This window comes from Papaver somniferum, chromosome 11 (genome assembly GCF_003573695.1).
Source record: "Papaver somniferum cultivar HN1 chromosome 11, ASM357369v1, whole genome shotgun sequence".
Classification (NCBI taxonomy): Eukaryota; Viridiplantae; Streptophyta; class Magnoliopsida; order Ranunculales; family Papaveraceae; genus Papaver; species Papaver somniferum.
Genome location: NC_039368.1, coordinates 54,771,311 through 54,781,385, shown reverse-complemented (window position 1 = coordinate 54,781,385; position 10,075 = coordinate 54,771,311). Strand labels below are relative to the sequence as shown.

At 36.0% G+C, this 10,075-nt stretch overlaps 1 protein-coding gene across 7 annotated transcripts; it reads left to right on the top strand.

The window, feature by feature from the left end:
* Nucleotides 1-1,921: 1,921 nt before the first annotated feature.
* LOC113321891 lies at nt 1,922-4,611 on the top strand. 7 transcript variants are annotated; one of them, XR_003346906.1, is made up of 3 exons: nt 1,922-3,369; nt 4,039-4,115; nt 4,224-4,611. XR_003346906.1 is itself a non-coding variant. In XM_026569841.1 (2 exons), the coding sequence occupies exon 1, from the start codon at nt 2,325-2,327 to the stop codon at nt 3,318-3,320; it is 996 nt and encodes a 331-aa protein (XP_026425626.1). In that variant the 5' UTR covers nt 1,922-2,324; the 3' UTR covers nt 3,321-3,369; nt 4,039-4,611. The 7 variants fall into 7 exon arrangements, 3 of the variants coding, with proteins under 3 accessions (XP_026425626.1, XP_026425625.1, XP_026425628.1); XR_003346905.1 differs by having other exon boundaries at nt 4,203-4,611; XR_003346904.1 differs by having other exon boundaries at nt 4,036-4,115.
* The last annotated feature ends 5,464 nt before the right edge of the window (nt 4,612-10,075 follow it).

Below are 10,075 nucleotides of genomic sequence, written 5' to 3'. Positions count from 1 at the left end.
AAAAAAAAAAAAAAAAAAAAAAAAAAAAAAAAAAACTGGCAGCGAGAATTTTGAACTATTTCAGGAACTGAAGACAATTAACAACTCAGCCACCTGGCAGACCCATCAACACCATTGACATTCTTGTTGGCATTGGTCTTCTACCATATATCATAGCCTATGCAACATATCAAACCCACTCCATGAGAGAAATGCAAAACTGACAGAAGTAAAATAAACCCAAACTCTACGCAAAATGGGAATTAATTGAAAGATGAGCATAGATTAATTGGAGACAAAAAGACATCCACGAAATGAATAAACCACCAAGTGATTGTTATTGGAAATAAGATGATACTGCAAAGGAAAACTAATGAGAACAATAATCAACTTAAAGACCGTGATCACCGAAAGCATAAATAATATTTTTTCGACCAAAGTTAAGAGGTTAGGACTTAGGAGCCTATGAGACCAATGTACGTGTAAGAACAAATGTCACTACAACAATTAACTACCTACTTAAACCAATGTACGTTTACAAATACAACATTTCATGGTTTCACATAGTTACTAGCTACATCCATTTCAATTTTCTTAGAGGCGTAAACCACTATCGTACCCATGTTTACGTAAACTAATGTACATTTAACGGCGTCTATGATGAATATATCAAATAAGGTGATTCTATTTGAAAAAAAATAATTTCCTGAGTTTATTACCTTCCAAGGTGATTCTATTTGTATGTCTAGTAGTTTCCCAGAAATGTCATCACCAAAATCATTATCTTCACCTGTATTTTTTTTTCTGCTTACTCAAAGTACTTCCTCCTCCTACAAACGCAGTTCAATAATGCAAAACAATTGCAATTACAAGTAAAACATATGTACTGATGGTGTAGTTAAGAAAACAATAAAATCTTACCACGAGGGAAATCAGGAACATCGACGTCTTCAACTTGAGAAATCAAATCAGGAGAGCAGATTCGACGGGAAACATAACCGTAATCTTTCTATGAACTCCATTTCCTATTAACCAATACAAAAATTATTTCTCTAAATCTTCAAATCTGATAAAAAAGAAGAGGAGTTTAAAGAGTTTCACTCTTTGCTTTCCTATATAAGGGAGGGAGATTAACTCAAATTAAATGATAAGAACATGTTCCCATCTTTAAAATCGCTTCCAGATGATGAAATCTTCAAATTGATTTGCTAAAACTTATCGATTTTGAGTTAATATTCGAGAAAAGAAACTGATGACGACGATTTAGATTTTTCGAAGATGAATCCAGTGTTGTTCGATTATCATGATTAGGTTTGAAAATTGAAACTTCATTGAAACGAAGATATTTTGTTTTATGGTATTTTTCTTAGTCCAGGAGAGCTGTTTCAATGAAACGAAAATGAAAAACTGAAAACTGAATTACGAAGAACATTTGGCTGTGGGGTATTTTTACCCAAGAAAAAGTTGGGTTTGGACTGAATCGGTCGAAAAAGAATTGACCTGTACGATATTTGGTTTATTTAGATCTTTGTGTACTAGGCTTGAGATGGCAAGACTAAAATATCTAAAGCCCACCAACTTTGGGACTAAACGTAAATTCCTACATCCGCCAATGCCATTTATGGCAGAGTATGGCAATACATTTTAGAGTAAGTGCCAAACAATTCAAATTGGGTGTATCCGTAGAAAAAGTATCTGGGTGCAAATAGAATATCCAGAGATGGAAAGCAAAGCAGGGACGTAGTATTAATTTTGTAATTATATAGGGGTATTTAGGACCCAAAATGCATAAAAGAATCCGGATCTCAACTAAATTACTCCAAAGCCAACGAAACCTACAAGAAATCGATCTCATTCATTCAATTCTGAAACGGAAATGAAAGCCGTTGATTGAATCCGCTTTTCATTCTCTCTCCTTATAAATACTACCCTCTGGTACCGCATAACCACTTGCATAGCGTCCGTCTTTCCATTACAAGAAAGAACAAGAAAACTATAACCAGAGAGAAAAAGAGGGTTTCAAAAATCAATTGAACAATCTTCCGCAGAATTTTGAAAAGAGGGATTTATTAGATCTGATCTGATTTTGTTGTTATCAAGTGACCGTAGAAAGACAAAATTTCTAGGGTTTCTTCTGATCTGATCTGATTTTACATACCAGAAGAATCCTTTTGTTTTTCTTTTATCTTGTTGTTTGATAATTAAATTGATTGTGATAATTGAAGAAATCTGGTTTTAATTTTGAGTATTATCAAATTTCCCCTAATTTTTTACATTTATTCGGTGAGAAATTTTAGGGGTTTCGTTTTTAGTACTTAAATTTAAATTTGTTGTCGTCCAGTTTAATGAATAGCGATCAATCAAAAACGATCAATCAGTCACAAATGATGATGAATCGTAGTTATGGCGGTTGGAATCAAATTCCATCACCACAACCTCCTCTTCCTGAAGATCCGATGAAATTTCATAGTTTACAAAGGCCTGGAGTCGGTGGTGCTAGTGGTTTCCCAGTTATGAAACCACGAAGTAACTGGAAAGGGAAAAAAAGTATGGATAATAAATGGAGTGGTGGCGGTGGTGTGAGCGGAGGTTCTGGTGGTGGTGGTGGAGGTTATATACCTCCAACTCTTAATGAATTACAGTCTCAAAATCGATTGAAAGCTCGTAGGTTTTATCCAAAAAAGAAGCATAATAGATTTGCACCTTTTGCTCCAAGGAACACAACTTCATTTCTAATTAGAGCAAAAAAATCAGGGGGAATTGCGTCACTTGTATCACCTTGTCCTGTAACACCTGCAGTTTTACCAACACCAATATTTTCACCATCGAGAGAGGTTTTAGTTGATATGGCTAAAGAGGAATGGGGTGTAGATGGTTATGGGTCAATGAAAGGTTTAATTCGTCTTAGATCTTCTTCTTCGCCTGGCCGTGGTGGTGTTGACGACGACGATGAAGATGTTGAAGGTGGTGGATCAAGTGAAAGTGATGTTGAAGAACATGTTGAAGTGGAAAGAAGATTAGATCATGATTTAAGCAGATTCGAAATGATTTACCCTAATTCTAGCAGTGAACTACATCATTCAAATTTGTTAGAAAATCGAGTTGATGATCAAGATACGCACATAGCTCAGCTGGAAGAAGAGAATTTAACACTGAAAGAAAGACTTTTCTTAATGGAGTCCGAATTAGCTGATTTAAGGATGCGTTTACAGTTTTTGGAAAATGGTGGAAATCGTGCTGCTGTTGGTGGACAACAAGATGAGAATAACAACGATGAAGCTTCTGACAACGAAGGAATTGGAGATGTTTGTTCTGAGAAGAGTGTTGGAGATGGTGATTAAACTTAGGGTTTAGGTTACTATAATCATCAGTTCCACTCTCTTCGATGAAGTAAGTCTCTTCTCCTCCTCCTCCTATGTACAGAACTTTCTAGAGATTTAATCTTTCTTTATCTCTTGAATATGCTGTCTGTACAAATATCTGTATACATGACTTCTATGATGTTAGGTTAGGGTTTGGTTCTATTATTTTCAATTTCGATCATATATTTTGTTTGCTAACTTTTCTCTGTCTAATAATTTTGACAATGGAGGAGAGAAGAAGGTTTCCTCTCTGTGGTTGATGTTGTTGACCCAGAAGAAGAACAAAATAAGGAACCTCTATAATCCTAACACGGTCTTTAGCTTTGTCTTTTTTAGTTGTTTTTTTCCTTTTTCTTTTTGGAGGGTTTTAATGGCTTCTGATTCTTGTTCAGGGAAGCAAAGCTGAAGCTTTAAAACCGACAATTTGTAGACATCAATGGATAATTTGTTTTTCAGTTCCTAGTGTTCTTAATAATTTCATGAACAATTATGTTTATTTTAGTTATGTGTGTATTTTATTTATACTTTTGTGGTTGTTATTTGATTTTGTTTGTGGATAATAATAGTTATCTACGAGGATTGAATGTAAACGGATTTGTTTCCTAAGGTGGAATTTGATGTCTATGAAGTATTATTTTGCATAAATTGTTTTAGTTTTGCTGTAATACATATTGAGAGGAGTGGATGTTTGCAGCAGCAGTTAAAACAGAAGAAAGCTTGGGAGCTCCTCTCTCTCTGTTTACATGGCGAGCAAGAATTTCATAGCCACTTTTGGTATCTGTTTCTATCTCATTCATAATCTGGATCAAATAAGGATTTTTTCTTTCTTTCTGTGTTTAGATACTGAGATATGGGCAAAAGCCAAACTCCTTCATGTTGTAGGTGAAGGAAAGGGAAAAAAGAGGTCTCATCAGGCTACTACTGTTGGAATCCTTTCAGCTCTTGAGGTTGACATTGCAGAATTAGGCGTTTTCTGTATCTTATCAATATGGCCATCAAAGTTGCGAGAGATCGCAATCCCAGCTCGGATTCCAATATATGACAATAGGAGAAATGAAATCAGTTTTTGGCCAAATTTTGTTGCATACAGTTCTTATACGGACAATTGAACAAGATAACAAAACCCAAATATTATTTACTCTTCTTTTCCTAGTTCCTACTAATATATTGCTCCAATTAATGAGTAAGAAGGGGTCTGCCCATGGTGCGACTGTTAGGTGCATGTAGAATTGTCGTTGCACCGAGAAACAATGGACTTTGATTTGATTTTCCAAATTGTCTCGCTACGGAAAACACATTTACAGTATTGTCACACATGAAAATAATCTAAATACCAATCTTCTAGATATTGTGCTATTTGATTTGTTAATCCAAGTCTTATTAGTCACCAAAGGGTGGCTGTACACATTATTTTTAATTTTTATTGTGTATATGAATGATGAAGCAAGGTACATCAGACATATATAAACAAAAATGGAGCAACCTGGCATGGGATTTTAGAATTTGAGGTTCACCCTGTTGTCTAAAACCGCCATCCAGGGCCGACCAACTATTTTATGGAACGCGTTAATTTTACAGGTGTAATTCAATCGGGGTTCCGGGAAGGCGTTGTTGGACTTCGTTAATTGTAATCTGGTTGAGGCTGCGGAAGGACGTTGGAGTTTGGACTTGCTCCAAACGTAGCAGAGAAGGATTTATTCCTCTTTAGGTCTAGCATACGCTTCAACGTAACCTAAAGTATACTTTATTCTGCCCTGTCAGTAAGCGCTGTGACATACCATACCGCATGGGAGAATAAGGACCATTGTTCATTTTGTAGTCGCCTTCTTGACGTTGGCAACAACCCACGAAAAATGAGATGTGTGTCATGAGTGAAGATGTACAGCTGCACGCCGTTAAAGATGACAGATACAAGGGCAGTTAACACTCCCATGCAGGGGAACAGAGTTGTTACAGATGCGTGATTGACGTGTAGTTTTTCTTTTTTTTGCTTGTATTTTTTGTTAGAGCTGAGGGAGTCCAAACCAACCAATGTAGTTAATATCAGATATCGGTTTATTTCGGCCGGGACCGATACACTGGTACGATTTATATCGGAGATATTATCGTTGAAATATATCGGTTCCAAATTTTAACACTATAATTTTATAACAAACATTTTCTGTTATAATAGATGCCATTAATTTTATCAAAAACACAAAAGAGCAACTTCAATAACTTTAAAGTTCACTACCTAAAGTGATTATTATTACCTACGTTTCAAAAAAGTAGGCTTGTTTCATGTACAAATTACATGAAACCAGCCTATTATTTTAAAACAGGGGGAGTAAACTTCAACAACTTTAAAGTTTACTACCTAAAATGATAATTAAACAAGGATATTACAATTTTAATCAAAATCATACGAGTCATTATAGATATCGACCGATATTATGGGGAAAATACCCTTAATCTTTACCTAAAACGACTAATTTAAAATACCGGATTATCGTAAAAATTTCGTATCGGCCGATATTATCGGGAAGATACCGTATCGCCGATATACTGCTTCTCGTATCGCTCCATAGGATATCTGATATTTCGCCGATATATCATATAAACCAGTCCAATTTAAGATAAACCTGTAAATCGTTATAGGTGAAACCCGTATATTAAAAAAAAAAAAAATCAAACAAACAACTGATTGATATACTCTATATATTAATAACCTTTACATATTAATACAAATCATAAAAACCTTCACTCTTCTGTCCCGTCGCTTGGTTATTCACGTCTCTTCAAAGCCATGCGTATTCCCTTCAATTTCTACATCATAATTACCATATAAAACCCTATTTTCAATACCTAACCGCTTCATTAGCAATAACTCCCTATGAAACTGCCTTCAAGAGGAGTATTGGTCATCTAACTATCACAACGTATTTTGGGGTCTAATTAAAATTTCGTGTTTTATGCAGATTAGAAGAATGCAGCATCAGTTGAGAGGCACCATTGCGGTTTGGGACATGTCTGCCAGATGGGTTATCCCCAAAACTAGCACAGCCATTAAACCTATATCCACCACCAAAAGGAAAATCACCAACCAAAACCATAAACCACCATATTCAATTTTCCTCCAATTCTACTACCTCAATCCTCATCACCTATTTTGTAACACCACTACCATTATTGTTCTTGACAGCTTATATAATCATATCTATGTCCATCTAAAAAAAGACAAACTCATTTATGATTCACCAACCTCTAATCTCATCATGTTTACGTATCAAATTTATATATCATTGGAAAGTTTACAAAGGATCATGGTATTTGTCCATACTTGGATCTCTTGTCATATACCTCATGTGTGTACAAATATCCCAACAATACTATCTAGTACAAAATATGGAAAAGAAAGGGACAAGTCGAATGGTGCTTCCTGTCTCCAACGGGGAGGTAGCAGCATAACAACAACTACTTTACACCATAAGTCATCTGAGCTTTTACCAAAAAAACTTCATCAGTTTTCTCATTCCCTTTTTAAGTAAGAGTTTCCTTTCTATACACCTTCATATTATATGCTTTTTCCGTGTCTCTCACCTCTATCAATCCTTATTCATATATATCCAGCTTAATTTTCAAATGAATACTTCAAATCCACCTGATAACCCTCAAATAATAAACCAAGAAATTTAAAATATGTCTACCCAAATGGCTGAAAAGCTAACATTACCTTCTACACTTTCTGATCCAGTTTTCATTGATAAAAATGTCATTCTAGCTGAGTTTGAGAGTAATTGGAAGTGGTGCATGGTAGGATACTTATGTTGTGAAACTCTAGTTCCTACTTCCTCAACCCGCTTCTATATTTGTAACTAATGGCCTCTATCTCAATCTCCCACTGTCACAACCTTTAGTGGATTGTGCAATAAAGTTCTTATACGTTTCTTAGCTGAAGATGATTTCAATAGAATCAACTCACAGAGACCTTGGTTTGTTTGTAGGAATTTAATGGTGCTAAAAGTTGTCCCAACAGAGGGATGGCCAGCAAATCATCAACTCTCCTTTACTGAAGAACTAATGTGGTTTATTTTGTGTAATATTCCTAAAGAATGTACTGAATTTGAAGATCTGCAGAAGCTTACTTTTAAGATGGGAGAATTTATTGAAGCTCGAGAGCCTTTTGGAAATCATCCTTTAAAGAAGAATGTCAAGGTGTGTGTCAGAATTACAGTACAAAAAGCTTTACTAGTAGGCATCCCACTATTTACCAGTGGAAGAACTCAACCCTTCCTCACCGAGTGTCGATTCATGAAGGTTCCAAGATATTTCTGCACTTCATGTCGTGTTCTTGATCATAAGGATGCCAACTGTCCAGCTTGGAATTTGAAACAGAAAGCCATTAAGGAGACTGCATCTTCTAGCAACAAATATGTTTTCCCTGCTGTCTCAAGGCTTATGATGCCATCACCACCAGTAAACAAATAAGTTGCATCTACTTCCACAACAATAGATGACACCATCATGCAACAGACGAATATTGTGCCAGATACTCAAGTTGAGTCTACTACTGCTCTCATATGCAACACAGGAAAAGCTAAGAAAAATGATCAACATATGGAAAATACTTCCCAGAAAGGTTTAACAAATATGTTTCAGATGTGACCTTTTGTCAACCGATCTACTTCTTTGAAGATTTTTTTATGTTAGTCCGATTCAGGAAAACTTGACTCAGCAAAATAACAGTTTACCAATCATTTACAAACAGGTTAATACCCAGAATGTTACTGTTAAAGATTCTATCACTGGTTCTGAACCGGTTATCGATGGACCGATTCGAACTTCGAACTCGTCAAGGAGATTCAAAACTGCTACTGTTCCTAGTCTCAATCCTATGATAACCAGAGGAGATCTTAACCCAGCTGAACATGATGCTTTATCCATTCTCAAAAGAAAGATCAATCCCATGGATGATTTGAGGAAACATACTAGAGCCAATTCAAGTCTTGCTAGTCTAGTGGTTATCCCAGAAGAACAAGATACTACTGAACCTGACTATGCACAATTGTGTCCTCCAATTACCAAATTGGGGGAACTACCTGCCATCAACCTTTCTAATTTTTCTCTCAATACCCAACCTTTAATTGATTCTTATGGGAGCTATAATGTACCTGATGATAATTCTCCAAACAACAATGGTGTCAGCAATAATTCTCATCTCAATGCTGCTACTTTTAATCTCAATTCCTCCCAAGATACTTCTCAAAGTGGTGATACAACCAGTGCTTCTCTTGGTGGCGGGTCTACTCCCACCACTCAGGTAAATTCTACCCCTTCACCCCCTTTAATTGATCATACTACAACTACTCCCATAAATCATTTTCCTGTCAGTAATGTCAACTTGATAGCTTGGAACATTAGAGGTTTAGGAAAAAAGACTGCAAACAAGGAACTCAGCTTGCTATGTAAAAATGTCAACCCTGACATAATCTTCTTGTCTGAAACAAAAATGAACAAAGATTTGGCTGCTAGGAAATTATAAAATACGAGATTTTCCCGCACTTTCAATATTTCTAGCATTAGTAGGAGCGGTGGTCTAGTTCTGGCTTGGAAGAAGGAAATTCAACTTAACATTGTATCTTTTTAGCTTGAGGGGCATCTATGTCACATCCACTAATATCATCCACTCAAAACTTGTCGCATTCATTTTATGTATGGTGAACCAAACAGTAGCTTGAGACATGCTTTTTTGGGAACAACAATGTCAACAATCCAATGCTCCCTTAGATGAACCAGTTTTATTTATAGGCGACTTTAATGCTCTTTTGGGAACTGAAGATAAAAATGGGGGTTGTAGGTTGATGATTCTGATTTCCTACATCTTAGAAATTTCTGTTATGTTTTCAACTTGCATGATCCTGGTTTCTATGGTCCTAGATTTACTTGGTCTAACATGCAACAGGGTCCTGATTTAATTCTTGAAAGATTAGATAGATGTCTCTTAAATCAATTTGTTGAGGACCTTTGCCCCAAACTGTGTGTTAATAACCTACCTAGAGACTCTTCTGATCACTGCCCCATGCATATTCGTTTCAATTACGAGGAAGTTTGTATTCCTATGCCTTTCCATTTCATGGCTATGTGGATTGAGGATCCTACTTGTAGAGATATTATTGCTAATTCTTTGTCTGTTAATGTGGTAGGTTCTCCTGCATATAAATTAAAAGCTAAGCTTTTAAACACCAAAAAATGCCTTAGGGACTGGAATAAAACTTCTTTTGGCAATATTCAAAATAATATATCTACCAAAATATTTGGCTGAGGTCCAGGCTTCTAATCCTACTGATACTAGTACCACCTCTAGACTCAAGGCTAGACTAGAATACCTCTACAATCTAGAGGAACTTTATTGGAAGGATAAGTCCAGGGAGGTTTGGCTCATGGAAGGTGATAGGAATTCACTCTACTTTCATAGAGTTACCCTCTTTAGGAGAAAAAGAAATGCTATTATCTGGAAAAAGGATTCCACAAATACTATTCTAACTGATAGAGACAGTATTGGAACTTCCTTTATAAATTATTTCAAAAACCTGTATTCTTCTCATCCTCAACAATTTCAAGATGAAATCCTTGCTGACCTCCCCATAAAATTTTCTCATGAAGACAACTCTTTTCTGAATTTACCTCTAACTGATGAGGAAATAAAGAATTATGTCTTTCAAAATGGGGGGGTGGGTGGGGGGGGGGGGGGGGGG